This window comes from Lethenteron reissneri, chromosome 18, assembly GCF_015708825.2.
Source record: "Lethenteron reissneri isolate LAM-NWPU_2019-01 chromosome 18, ASM1570882v1, whole genome shotgun sequence".
Taxonomy (NCBI): Eukaryota; Metazoa; Chordata; class Hyperoartia; order Petromyzontiformes; family Petromyzontidae; genus Lethenteron; species Lethenteron reissneri.
The window spans coordinates 5,554,738-5,570,232 of NC_083796.1; the positions used below are offsets into that span (position 1 = coordinate 5,554,738).

General features: G+C 43.4%; 1 protein-coding gene across 3 annotated transcripts in view; it reads left to right on the forward strand.

Annotated features, from left to right (window-relative positions):
- Positions 1-15,495, forward strand: part of MEGF10 (multiple EGF like domains 10) — a 151,552-nt gene that overhangs the window by 30,399 nt on the left and 105,658 nt on the right. For all 3 annotated transcript variants that reach the window (XM_061553543.1, XM_061553546.1, XM_061553545.1), the window contains exon 2: positions 14,745-14,873. In XM_061553543.1, coding sequence (XP_061409527.1) covers positions 14,745-14,873 — 129 coding nt within the window. The remainder of the gene's footprint in view (positions 1-14,744; positions 14,874-15,495) is intronic.

Here is a 15,495-nt window from a genome sequence, read left to right on the forward strand (position 1 = left end):
TCACATAGGTCACCCGTTAATAGATTGGCTGCAGACGTTTGCATATTGTGCACGCACTGTTGAGTTGCGAAGATGCATGCGGAACCGAGTTAGAAGTATGGCACATTACTGTGCTACAGCAGTTGGGACGTTGAGTGTTTTTAGTTGCTCAGTGGTAGTTTGGGCTCACGCCTGTAAGCTAGGCATGGGCATTGCATGTTGGGCTTGCATGTTGGGCTGCAAGGTGACCAGGCGATAGCCATGGAACAACTGGGTTCATGAACCTGTGTTTGTGGACTTTTCACTACGATCGTTTTTCTATGTGTGGCTTTCTTTACAGTTCTGCAGTTTTCTTCCACCCACAAAACATCTCGCAGAAAGAAACTGGTCAAACATCCCAATGTAGAACCCTCTTGAAAATAAAGTCTCGAGTGAGGCTTTCCTGGATAAATAAATGACATTATTATAAATGTACAATTCTTCCAAGTGAAAAGATGAGTTTTGTTTGTATGTGACCCAGTGGCTACACTCTCCCATTCTCGATATAATCTTCCAGGCAAAGTTGATGGCATTAATATTCATCTTCATATGCTTGCTCAACCCAATTTTTGAATTTAAGTTCAGAAAGGAACTGGCTCTGTTCCACGTCAATGAAAGACGAGGCTTTTAGTACAACTCTCAAGCTGAGAAAAGCCTTTACCCCTTGGAAATGTTGGTGAAATATTTTCCATCAGACACTTTGTTCCCAGAACATTGAGTCTGTTCTAAAATTACGTGGGTATTGGTCTGGTTTTTTTGCGTGTGTGAAATGGAGAATCATTTTAATTATTATCCTGTTATTGGAATTTAAACAGCATTTAAATAACGCAGCATCTAAATAAGCTGTACAGGGCAAGCCAGATAAACATAACACAACACATACGTGCAGGCGTAATAAATAAATAACAGAATATCCAAACATGGCTTCGGAAGATTGAGCAGCGGCGTGAAACGCAGCATGCAAACTGTCGTGGTCTCCATAACCCCTGCAGGAGGCGAATTGTGCTGTGATGCGTAGGGAGAGAGGCAACACCATCTCCAGTTTACGCAATCATTGCAAGAATGGGAGGGATGAACATGAGTATGGAGATGGAGGGGTAAAGGGATTGGTGGGGAGTCATGGCGAGTGTTATTCGGACATAACAAGCCTTGTGGCAGAGAATTACAGTGGAGGAGAGAAGGGAGGTCTCAAGTCTGGACGTAAAGCATGGGAGGGGGGGGGGGTAATCAGCAGAGTGGATATCCAGAAGGAGAGCCTTCTGTACGTGAATTTACAGGATACACAGCACATATATAGTAGAGGTAAAGGTGCAGCTCTACAATAGCTTGCCCATGCCACTGCTGGCAGAAGGGTCTCCACTCGAAGAAGCTCTAGACAAACGTTTGAAGTCAGTATTTTGGCGTCTTCTTCATAATCAGAAGTTTATTTCCTGAGTAAAGCCCATTGACTTGGAAGAGGTCCGAGGAAGTACCCACACTTCACCCCACCACACGTGACTAACTCTGGTGCACACGTGGACAAGAGAGAGGTTCGGGGGGAGTTTAAGAAACTTGCCCCATCGTTTTAACTGCCAGCGCCCAGGAGGATTGAACCACCTTGAGTCGAGTCTGAAAACCGTCACACCGAGGCAGCATTTCGCACATATCGGCGCGTGAATGTTTGAAAAGAACGACGGGAAATAAGAAACAATGAAGGGAGGAGGGGGAAGCAAATACGTTTAAGTGAGCGATGGTGATGCTGCTAACGTTCAAAAGTTGTTGGTGTGTGACAGAGGCAAGACATGCAGTGCACGTGTGTGTAACGCTGCAGCGCCAGAAAAGCGCAGTGAAATATCCACATTGCAAAGGGGAGAGTCAAATAGGACTGGGGGGTGGGGGTGGTGGAAATATTCTGGGGTTCCAGCCAAGAGTTCCATTTGTCTAAGTGAGAACCGAGGGGTCACCCTGGGAGTAGGAGCACACAGGCAGAAGTTGAGCAGCATTTCACTTTGACTTGAAACTAAATCGTAGCTTGTCAGTCGACTTTTGCCAATTTCCAAACGAATAAACGAAATCAAGAGAAATAACGCGCGGAGAGAGAGAGAGAGAGGAAATGTCTCGGCATTAGTGCTGTATATATATTTTTGATATTCGTTGCGTTTGTATTTAAGTAACACGCGATACAGCTTGAAGGCCCCCCTTCGTTATTATTCCGCCTCCCACTACTTGGCTATGTTTGGCAAAATTAACTCGGCTGTAAGGTGGTCGGTCGCCTTAGATTGGATAGTATGCTTTCATTAATAAACTCATACTTTTAGTAAGCACTCACTATGCGCGTTTGGCCTTTAAGCGCTTCCATTTGTCGAATGCTACAAATTGTGTTCGCGGTCTTTCGTCGTCGCTGATATAATCACGCGACATTTTTTTTTTTGCCATCTCTAACAATGATGTTGCCCGAGCACGCAAGATCTGTGGACTGTGGAAAACCAAGAAATGCTCATTATTACATGGCACGAGACCCGCCGCCACCCTTTTGGGAGGGACAGCATCGGCACTGGGGTCGTAATTAGGCGGGAGTTTTATTTGTTTGCGGTAATGTATGCCCTGGGATTCCAGCAGCTCATTAGTTTTGGCTTAACCTCATGTCGGCTGTTGTTGCTTTGCCCTCGGTCCCCGCCGTACAGTGGCTGCTCGCAATTATTACCAGCACGCACACGACATCCACGGCTTGTTGATCTATCCCCTTTGCATGTGTACAAAAAAATGTAATGCACTGATGCATGTCATCAATTCCTGAAGCATTGAGCATTTCCGAATATCAATGTTGGAATTAGGTGGGTTTTTTTGGACAGGGAAGTCGCACGTGTGATGCATTGTACTGGGAAGGGTCTCTCACTCATCCGCTTGCAGGTGGTGTGGTTTTTATTTCTTTCCGGATCTCAAAACAGGCCAGGCTGGCTGGGCTGTGTAGAGAGGAAATTGGGGTGATTCAATTGATCTTTGGCATTGCTCAAGCCTCTTAAGCAGATTAACTCTAACCTCGGCAATCTACAGAGACGAATATTATGCAAATTGTACAGCTTACGTGTAATTATATTTGGTGTGGATATAGTTGTGTGTGTTGTTTTTCTTTAATGCATACTTAATTGCACATTATGAAAATGCCATGTGCTGCTGTGTAAATATATATAGATAACTCGATTTCCATCGCAACTTTTATTCTGTGTTTTTGTGCTTGCAGTCTATAAATACCTGGGCACACATACTACATATACACTGGTAGGAACCTCCTGGTTACACCAGCCCACAGGGGATTATTGTGTCCGTCGAGCAGGGAGGGGCTGGGTGGGGAGGGGAGGGTGTGGAGGGGCTGGGTGGAGAGGGGAGGGTGGGGAGGGGCTGGGTGGGGAGGGTGGGGCTGGGTGGTGAGGGGAGGGGAGGGTGGGGAGGGGCTGGGTGGGGAGGGGCTGGGTGGGGGCTGGGTGGGGTGGGGCTGGGTGGGGAGGGGCTGGGTGGGGGGTGGAAGCAAAGTGTGAATTTAACATCAAACTTAAAGTTTGACAAGCGTTTGGTGCACTTTAAAATAGAAAAAATATCTTGAAATCCACAAGTTTATCGTGAGCGAATACATGCTTAGAATGACTATGATTTTTCTTGAGATTTACTTGTCATTATGCTTATATGACAATGTTTGTTTTCTTTGGCTGACCGTGTCAACACCTTCAGCAGGAGCATAGCTATGAAACATATCGTGCCGTTTTTACCATATTGTTTCAGTGGTTTACGCATACACCGCACGATAAAATACAACTCTCTGACCTGAGTTTGATTCCTGGCAATGTCTAATATTAACGGCAAGTGATCTCTGAACCAACTGACACTCCGACTGCATGGTGAAGTGTGGTCAATACTCTTAGTTTTTTTTTGGTAAAGTCACGTAGGTAAAAAAATTAAGTTAAAATTAATAAAAATAAAATAATAAAAATCACGACGTTTTGGAGGCAACACAAGTCTCCGTCATCAGGTGGGACCGTCACAGCCAGATTTGCTGTATCAAGTGAAAGCTTAAAATCTAGAATTAAGTGTGGTCAAACCACACCCCTATCACAATCACAGCATGGGTCGGCCTTCATCCAGCAGTGGATTAAATAAGGGGCTTGAAACAAACGATACATTGTTCTGAGCGTTCGCAAAAACACGAGGCCCCAGGTATTACTGACAAGGAACCTTGCATGACGTTTTTGTACCTAATTATTATAATGTTTTACATCGGTTACATTTAAATTATTTTCTGTAATTTACATTTTACCCCCCCCCCCCAAATGTAACTAATAATTGCCTCTAGTGCTTACCCTTCATGCACGTTGAGCTCCTCTAATCAAGATATTAATTTTAAATATTATGGTTTGCATAAATTTCCTTAAAGCAGTCAAGTGCTGAATATTAACCTTTGATTTCATTGCTGTCTCTTTGCTCAATTGCCTCGTTCAACCAGTTCCCCTCGTCCTTTTCCGGGCGAAGAATGCGTGCACAGAGCGGTCCAGATGTCTTGGGATCCACAATTAATTGACCCCAAACATTTGTTTCCTTTGCATGTTAATTTCTGTCTTAAATAAATGTAACTTTAAAAAATAATCTAGTTTTGGAGAATTGAATGGGGGTCGCAAGACATTTGTACGACCCTGTGCAGTATTGTGTTCGTTTTAGCCTCTATCTAGCAGTTTCATTGATCTTTATATTTTTTTATCCCAAAAGTCTCACTTTTTCAGGAGGGTCCTGCCAATTATTTTTTCACAGTAGGGTTTAATGCTGCTACGTGTAATCTCAATTGAGTACTTTGGAGCTTGATGTCTGGCCAATAACAGCAACATTGTATGGGGAGGGAGGGGGGGGATTAGCTTTTGTAGGAAAGCGATGGAAACTTCTTGAGAAGAGGGAGAGAACGTAGACATTTCACACAGAAGGGCACCCAATGTGAGAATCAAACCCAGGCCCTTCTTGCTGTGAGGGTACACAAGTGTTGCCACTGTACCACACTGCCTTATAAAAATCCTCCACAGTAGCCCCCAAGTTCATCTTCTTGGTTCTTTCGGTAAAATCACGTAGAAGGGAAGTAATAAAATAATAAAAAATAAAACATAATAAAATAATTCTCACGACGTTTCGGACACAACGCAAGCAGCCGTCCTCAGGTGGAGAAAGGTCTGTCGAGAAGACAGCGTCTTTTTCAGATTTGAGTCGGAATCATTTGGCCTAAACCACGAACACATTTTGCGTCTTAATACACCTGCATCTCGTATCTTTGGGTGGTTTTCATTCAGGTGAATCATGAAAATGAATGGCTTTTAAAAAAAAAAATCGGTTTTGTTGTGTATATATTTATATTGCTCTCTGATGTGTTTTCGTGTTATACTGCGCATTGTTTAGCACGATGTCCGACGTTCTACTCCCAGCACGTGGAGTGAAAAGTAAAACATTGTACCGAAAAACACACTGTACAACCTGAGAACACAATGGGGAGCTGGACAGCGCAACCACAATACCTACATAGTAGCCCACTTATATTCGATAAAACTGGTAAAACCATCAACCACATCAGAGCATCAATAGGCCGATGTGCACATCTTCACAAATGGAAAAATGCGCTCGTGGCCATGCAACCAAAACTATGGGCCATGCAGTAAACCACAGTCGCCTGAGCTCCTTCAAGAGAGGATGAGGAGGAGCAATACAACTAAAGCAACACTCTCCTGAAGCCCCTGTCATGGCTAGCATACATCGACATTGGTATTTAACTCCTGAACGTGAACAAAAAGAAGTTTAATTTATTGAGTTGTTGCCACTGGAGTCCTCCGCTGCATGTGCTTGCACCTTGTCATACAAACAACACCTGCTGGCGTGACCTTGTGGAACATGGCCAACTGAGTTTGTGCTCTAGAAAGCAACATGCAGATTATTGTCTGCTCATCAAAGAAGGGCTTTATGAGAATTTATTACAAACACACCCTCCCCTCCCCCAACATTTTAAATACATTTAATTGGCCCTATTGCCAGGGGTAGCAAGGAAAAGTCAACGTTAAAACAAAGAAACTTCGCACACACCAAACACTCTCTGATAGAAGGTTATTATTAACTTTGAGTCCAAATAATGTTCTACGCATGCAACCCCCAACCGTGCCGAATCGCAATTTAATGCAACACAGTTTGGATTTTTGGATTTTATACCACATCTAAATGTGACCACATCTCAAGGCGGTATACAGAAAGGTACACTTAATTGTCTCATATCTAGAGGCAGCCAGCTCATAGCAGAGGGGAAAAAAACTAGATATTGAGCCTGCACTTATGACTGCAGGTATTGTGGTCTATGCAAACATGACTCCTTGTAAAAAAGGTGTCAGTTTTGTTGCCAGAGAGAAGGGTAAAAAAAACAATTATCATATGTTTTACTGGCAAATGCGGTTCCAATGGTGTAAATGCTTACCCCGAGCTCTCATACTCTGATGGTGCTTTGTTTTTGAGTTGTGCGCCTTTTGGCATCATCTGGTCCAACCCATGTGAGACTAGACTCTAAAGAAAGCTGTCTCGGGTGTGGACCAATCAACTTCAAGGACAGTGCACATTATCAGAGTTATGTTTTTTGTTTGCATTATGACTGCAGGTATTGTGGTCTATGCAAACATGACTCCTTGTAAAAAAAGGTGTCAGTTTTGTTGCCAGAGAGAAGGGTAAAAAAAAACAATTATCAGGGAGAAAAGAGTCAACAGCGCGGATGGCTTGTGGAAGGACATTCTGGAATCTAGGAGGCAGAGGAGGAATAGTTCATGCTATGATGCCACAGATGCGTTGGTGATGAAGGGGCATGCAGGCGTACGCAGATTATTGCACTCGTTCTCTCATTTTTGGCCTGTATCAGGGATGACAATGGAAAGATAGAGTACGGCAATTTTTTCTTACCTTTTGATATTACTTCGGCGGCAGCAACTGTTCGTCATCCTTTCTCTCAAGAGAATTGAGAACTGCTCGGTGCTACACGGTGCTTTGTGACCCGCGTGTCTGACTTGCAGTCTATTCAATCTCTAGGCCAGCATAGGAGCATTCCACTTGTCAATACCGCTGACGTTTATACCTGTAAAAATGAGCGAGGTTTTCATTGGGTTACATAATTTGTACGCACTTGTTTGCCGAGTGTTGTTTATTATGTTTTAATGAGCACAATGGTGCTCTTTAGTTACGAATTGGCCGAGCAATGTAAGGCAATAAAAATGTGTTTTTGTCACAGCTGTCAGAAATGATTGTACTTTGAAAAGAAATAGCCCTACATTTTTAATAGGAGCTGGCATGCGTGATTTCATATTGTGTCATAGATTGCTCCATTGCCTTCAAAGATATCATGCTTTTAATCACACTTGATTGCGCGATGACTAAACCTATTCGGAGAATAAATGAAAAAGTGGGGAGGCACAACGTATGCAATTGATGCACTTTATTTTAAATTCAGATTGCGGTTCCTCACAAATTAGTCGACACGATCCAGGCCCTTCATTTCCTAATTTGTAATATCGTTCAAATAAGTTGCAACTATAGTTTAGCAAAAACAAACAAAAACATCATCACGACGTTTTGTTTTATTGACAAGCGAGAGAGAGAGAGCGCCCACTCTCTAGCTTGCTAAGGCTGCCGTTGGCCTCGCAACACTCGGCGTGGAAATCTGGGGGGAACCGATTCATTTTTTCCTCCCACTAATTTCTCTGTCCCTTGACACGCTCTCAATTGTGAAAATGCCCCCCCCCCCCGGTTGTCTCTCTTTTATCCATAAGATTAAAATGTTAATGGAAAAATACATCTAAAGTAACTAAAACAATTGTGTTGCTATCGCTCCGAAGCGAAAGCCTCAAAGCCCACCTCTCCTGGGTCTGCGTGGCCCACGAGACTGATTTTAGTAGATTGACCTGGCACCAGAAAACCAGAAGAAATGGTAGCTTGGGCTCTCACTACTCAACCATGTTGCCACTTCAGAAATTACACAGGTAACAGAAGCCTGCAAGGGAGAGCTATGTTCGGATCCCACTGTGTGCTGCCTTGGGAAATTAAGGATCTCTACACCTGTTTGCTTGGCAGGGCCAAATCAAGACCATTAACCAAAAGCAGCATACAATATTTCCCATGCACACTGCTCCTGCTGCTGATGATTAGAAATAAAATCAATGCCATAGGTAGCGTTTGCTGAATGTAATATTCTTGTACACGGCTAACAAAATGAAATGTCTGTGTTCCATATGCCCATTTATTTGATGTATGTGTTGCTGCATCAAATTGATGTAAAACAAATATTTCCATCTCTGATTTTGGTAATTTGTTTTTTTCATTAAATTGCAGCACATGTCTGATTGATGCACATTGTCTCCAACATTTCTGCCAAGGATCAAGTTTGGATTATCTGCATAACAACAAATTCCCAGAGTAAATAAATAATTACATGAAATAACTATGAATAAACCATGAAGCGCAGAGCCAAATGTTCTTTCCTCCCATATCTCCATGAGAGAGAGAGAGAAAAAAAACAAATTGTCCTTGTTTTCATTTCAAGATAAAGACAATGTCAATAGGTCGACCTTCAACGCCCCGTGCCACAACTGTGGTAAAAATTGCATAGCGGATCTCCGGGATCCTGCCAGAGGGAAGATGGAGTGAGTTGATTTGCTGTCCGTGCAGTCGATAATCGCAATCCCGCACGCACAGCAGGATGGCAGCGCTGAGCCGGGCAAGCCCAGTCTGGCCTCCTCGTTTTGTGCTCAGGCCACCACCAGTCAGGTTATGGGCACTTGGGGAATAACGGGAATTCCAAATACAGCAGCACTCTGTGCTCTTTAAGTAGATTAAACCTCCGCAGCCACGGCCCTGCCGGACAGGCTCGCGGCTTGGCCATTAGCGAGATCGAATATGCTCGCTCGTATAATGAACTGTTTTGGAAAATGAAGAGAATGGACACACGCCGCTCGCTAACCAGCGAGAGGAGCCTGACGGGTGAGCCACACACTCCCCGTTCAGTTGGATGGATGTCCTCCGTGCTAAATATGATCATCGCCTTGTGGTGAAAATGTAAAAAAAAATTAAGCAAAAGCAACGGCTTGTTTCATTATGAATCCTGACCATTTCGTAAAATTTTGGCTTTGTCAAAGTAGAAGACAATAAATAAAAAATGTTTGTTTTGTAAGTCAAGGGACCAAATATCCAAATGGATAAATTCGAAGAAGAAAAAAACCCCTAAACCCATTATACCAGATGACGTGTGGGATTAACTTTCATATAAATCATTTCATATCTGTTCAACAAAGTAATTTATATGCAATTAGGCTTAATTACTTTATGAGAAGTGCATGGATGTTGGTGAAGCTAAATATGTTGCTTGTATCTTTCATAAAAAAACGTTGGTTGCTCACATTCATTTTCTATATAGGCCACAGGACACCCATGGTCCAATATTTCTGAGCTTAGAAATAATCAAATACAAATTTAGCATGACAAATAGATACATGTATTTAGCTTTGCCTTCTGGCAGCGTTGTTGCATGCATGTGAGTTTGATGCACTCATACATGGTGATGTGCAGCCAGGCTTAATTCTCACTGAACATTTTCTTGGGTCGCCGGTAGACTGAGTTAGATTGCACGTGCCTCATGGCCGGAGCCACAGTGTCTGGTGTAAACTGGATGTGGTGTGCCGGGTGAGGAAAATGTTTTGTTTGCCCACCCGGACGGACCCAGCTTAAATTAATCCCTTTGTTTGAGTGGTTATCAGTCACTCCATCGCCTTAATTTTTCCAGCTGCGTGCCATCGAAACAGCAAAGCCTCTCTCGCTAGGCAGTTTTTGTATACACGTTAGAATAGATACAAAAACAAGTGAGCAAAATAAAAAAAATATTAATTGCAAAAATAGACGTGCTTTCTTACATAACACGATGGCTAAAATTGGAAATTTAACAAAACATCCTTATAATAGAGGGTGGTGAATTAGCTCTCGGGGCCAATGTCTTATGATAGCACCGCTGAGATGCATGGTTCAAATCCAGGTTTCAGCACCCCATGATTAAACTTGGTATTGAAGTAACTTGGCGATAAGTTCAATCATATCATCTTTCTGGGTCTCTCTCTGGCAATGTGCGGTGCAATGCAGTGGCTGCAAAAGTTTTCAATGTAAATGCCTTTATTTAGCGACGTGTCCGCCACCAGCTCATAGCTCAACTGGAATGATTAGTGAGTAAAAACGTAAATAAATGAAACATTCTAATTGTTCACAAAAAATATTGTTGGCTGTGATAATTACCTGTAGAGAAAAATACTGTACACCTAAAGTAACGGTATCGCTCGCATTGATTACTGTTTGTGGCAGTTTTTAAAACAACTACATTCTGGACTGGAAATGTGGACGATTTCAATTTTGTAAAATTACATTTTCATTCCATGCATCGTGCTTCAACGCATTTTTTGTCTTTTCCAAAAAGTTGTTTTGATACGTGCCAATATATATGCTGTCAGAATCGTTGTTCTGCATGCGTCGTACATGTACTGTGTAACAGTACACACGCATGCGTAGCATTTGTGTTGCGATACATGATTCAAGTGCTGTGAAAATTAACGGCTGCCAAAAAGTACGGCTCACGCGAGCATTGGCTCTTTGAAATGTTAAAGTGCCTCCCTAACGCAACGAGACTTCTTAGAATTTCACCATTAACTTTTGACATTCAAATTATTGGGTATTGTGGCCGACTCTAGAAATAGGCATGTTGATGAAGTATTACTCCATTTTCTACTCACATTGTAACATGTTATATAATGGCATTTGCTCAACATAGCCGTGCATTTTCTAAACAATTGCCATGATTTGTTGCTTTTGAAACTGTGGTATAGCCATGGATACCACAACTCGGCAGTGTGTGTTTTTAGCAATAATAATTTACAGTTCCGCTGTTGGATGAAGGCAATTTCAGCCATCAGGGTGAGCTTCCACCACACCATGCTGCACTGTGCCGGTTCGTTGTTTAATGGATGTACCCTGGACCGGTTCGGCTATCATTCGGCCCCCTGATGTTAGCCTTGATCGGGGCTCAAACTTTTAGCAGAGTGCAAGGACCACTGCCCTGCACCGCTGATAAATAATTGAGTGAATTACAAATTATCCACGTTTTTGTAATTACACTACGTGTTTGTAAACATATGTGCATTGCACAGTGATTGCCCTGTAGAGCATTTTAAGATGTTAAATATTAATTTCGATAATTGCAATGTATCGTATATTATTTAATGGACGGTTTCTAAAGGCAATTGCAGAAAGGGAAGACAACGCCTACATTGGCTTGAGTTATTAATGCTGCGATAAATTGTGCCAAAAACACGGGGAATTTGTACTCGCATACGCTGCGCAAAGAGGTCTAAAGTTGACTCCGATTCACCAGGTGAGACCCCAAGAGGCGAGGATGAGTCTCAGTTGCAAGCGTCACCTGGGGCATTAGTCTGCCTCTCGGGAGCGATGATTGCTATTCACAGTATATAGATCCAATTAAGTAATTTGAGGTTAGTTTCAAATTTGTAAAATGTGGACCCTGATGCCAGCACAAAGTGGCGAAATTATGTTAGTGGATCTTTAACTTCCACTGCGAAGTCGATTGCACGTGTTGTCGTGGTTATTACGTCCTAACCAGAGCAGCCCTCTGGATTTGAACCGCGAACTTCTGCAACGAGCGGCGAACGTGCTCCCGCTCGGCCGTGTCACCGCCAAATGAAGCGTGGAGAGGTGCACGTTCATACTGGTAGGAACCCACTGGTTCCACCAGCCCACAGGGGATTATTGTGTCCGTCCGTCGTGCATCCAAAAATGGGAGGGGTGGGGCTGGGTGGCGAGGGCAGGGTGGGGAGGGGCTGGGTGGGGAGGGGAGGGTGGGGCTGGGTGGGGAGGGGAGGGTGTGGAGGGGCTGGGTGGGGAGGGTGAGGCTGGGTGGGGGGTGGGAGGAGTGGGGCTGGGTGGGGAGGGGCTGGTCACCCCGTGGTGCCCTTATAAAACTCAACGTTTAACCTACTCACGCCGGCTTGTGCTCGCTCTCACTGTCGGGCATATTTGCGGAATACACCACGCCGCCGTTTACCCTGGCCATTGACCGAGCAACCCAACGTTCCTACCAGCTCCCTCCGCAGGAATGTGTTAATTACACTTCGAAAGAGGGACACATGGATCAGAGAACATGTGCAAGTTAGAGACATCATATTGACATTGGACAGGACATGTCGTCGCTAGAAGGGTTGGTGACTGGTGGTCGAGACTAACAATGGAGTGGCAGCCAAAGTAAGGAGTGTTCCTAAGATGACTACTGTCGCAAAGATGGAACGATGAGATACGCTCACCTTCAGGAGCTAGATGGATTGTTGCACCATGCGATCGTTAGAGATGGCGATGACTTGGTGGTGACTTCACCCAGCAGTGGATACATCATAATCGATGATGAAACAAATTTATTTTCTTCATACATGATGGTAATGATGACAATAATGATGCAATTGCCATGAATGTGAATTGCAAACTACCTGTGTTCCCTGTACTATAGAACGTACATATGCAGCCTGCAATGGTTATTTGAAGGACTTACTTTACACCATAAATAGATTTTACCAGCACTTCCAAAAGTGCCAAAGCTTCGTGCTGATTAATGACCACCTTTGAAGACATAAAAGGCTGACATTCTTGGTTCTTTTTATCTGCTCGAATGACACTGGGGAACACTTTATATCGTCACTAGTGAGTGGCAAATCTTATTTTGCTTTAATCTTGTGAGACACCCAGTGAGATGTTGCATTCAGAAATGAGATGAAAAAAAAACTTGCGAGGAAAGTTGTCGTAGTAAAATGTCCCTGACTATTTGCTTCGAAGATTTTTAATTTGTTTTAGCATTTACCTTTAAAAAAAGAGAGATGTGCTCATTTGATGTTTCAGCAGTTAATCTTAGAGTTAAATGATATTCAACACGGCACGTGATTTTGAGTGATGTTCAAGATGCATTTTACATCGTGAAAATAAATGCATTTGGGGTTTTGTAAGAATCCCGCTGTTTTAGAAGTGCACTGTACCTTGAGCAACTATCATCAAGATGAGGACGCAAATGTGACGTTGGTGGTTAACTATTAAAGTTTGAGTCCTCTGATGAGCCGTTTTTAAAGAGCGCCTGCAGTAAAATAAAACATGCGGATATTACCAATGGATAGGTGTTATATCAATACAGATTTTAAAACATGATAATGTATGCATAATAGTAAATGCAGCTCATTTAAAAAAAGGAAATGTATTATGACTGTAGAGATGTTGAATATTTCATCTTACCTTTTTTACATATATATTTTATAGATGTTTGAGGTTGTGATGGAGGTTTGACGTTTTGTTTTTTTATTAAATTCGGTTTTCTAAAAGTGCTGCCTTCTGCACATGACGTCCACCTCTGTTCTCCATATCATTTGCTGCTGGCCCGACTACCCCAGGTACACATGCTCCAATGTGTTTTCCAGTTGAATTCCCTTTGACAGATATCTTTAATTGTGTAGTGAACTTATGGGTCATTACTTTAAAAAAATATTTTCTGAATTAAAATGTTTTGATGGATGGTGCATTCAAACAATAAACATTCGGTCTGGCATTACAGGTCCTGCGTGGTGGGTCATGACTTTTGGATAAACCATATTTATCTTGTGCTCTACTTTGCATCCTCTTTGGTTTAGCTCTTCTACCATTTTCTGTAGTTCACTGTCCTTGGTCTTTACAATAAGTAGAAAATCATCAGCAAATTTTATTTATGCCCGTTTCTCATATCCAATTATTTGGGGCGGGGGGGGGGGTGAACCCATCATGGTGCTGGTTTAGAAGTGGCCTTCCATCCAGCGGTGGGTGGCTACAACTGTGTGATGGGTTATCGATGACCGCTTGCGAAAATATATTTGCCCAGTGGGCTACATATGGTGCAAAAGAAGTCCAACATACATACATATACCGTCAGTTTGAACTTTTTTAAATCCCTACTTAAAAAAAAACAAAGACCCCCACCCCATATATCCTTTTAACAGACTGTAGGGGCAAGTGCGATGAGCGGGCTGGAACGGTACACGAGGGGGTGGGTGGCCAGCACCACTCCCGACCGCCTTTGTCTCCCCAGTAACGATGCTTACACACCACACCAGATACTAATTTGATACCGAGTCGACCTAGGTGAGGCCCAAGACCGGTTCAGATAATTGTCACTGGTGTTGGCCGTGAGTGGGAATCAAACCCGGTTCAGATAATTGTCACTGGTGTTGGCCGTGAGTGGGAACCAAACCCGGTTCAGATAATTGTCACTGGTGTTGGCCGTGAGTGTGAATCAAACCCGGTTCAGATAATTGTCACTGGTGTTGGCCGTGAGTGGGAATCAAACCCGGTTCAGAAAATTGTCACCGGTGTTCGCCGTGAGTGGGAATCAAACCCGGTTCAGAAAATTGTCACTGGTGTTGGCCGTGAGTGGGAATCAACCCCGGGGCAGGCGAGTTCGTAGCGCAGCGCGCTAACCGCTCACGAATTGCACACAACACCTGCGACCATTACGGACAGAGCACATTCTCCACATGGACCGGTGGTGTGCACCGGAAATTGGTGTTCAGATCACAGCTGCTGGCGATGGGGCACGGATGACGACGCCCTGTGTGTGTGTGGTTTTTTTTTTGGGCGCGCGGCAGGTTCGGGATGGTCGCCTGTGGCCGATCGCCGCTGGCCACGGCGCTCCGGCTGGCGCTGTTCCTCGGCACTGCCACGGCGCTGCTGGCACTCAACCCCGAGGACCCCAACGTGTGCAGCCACTGGGAGAGGTGAGCTCCGCAGTTTGTTCGGTGGCTTTAATTAATTGAGTAGCATTTGATCTCCAACGTGGCTTTACGAGAAGGAAAGTTGCACGTTAAAATGCAATGTGTGCATGTGATGCGAAGTTATGATTTTTCAAAAATAATCTTGTTTAAATTTAATGTGATAGAGTTATTTTTGCTTATTCAGCAGGAGGTCACGGTTAGTTATGCAATCAGATGTTAAATTAAAGAGTCGGGCATGCAGCACCTTAGCTTGTGTGCCAGGGCATGAAATTAAATGTGGGCAGATCATGAACAAATACAAAATAATTCGTTTGATTGCAATTTTCTGACTTTATAAATATTTCACTACCTATTGATCCACACACATTCAGCAAGCATGGTTAATCAGGTACGGTGACTACCTTTTTATGGGAAATGATTTACAGCAAATCCATTGTTTATGGTCAAATAATGTTTCAGATGACGCTGCCCTGCATGCCAGGTAACATTTTACTTCGTTTTCCGGACATGCCACGTAGCCTCCCCAAATAACAGTCGTATCTTGTCTCCAGCTGCATAATGGACCTGCTTGTTGATTATTCCAAAGATGTTAAAATCCAGCTGTCACTGTTACAAATAAATTATT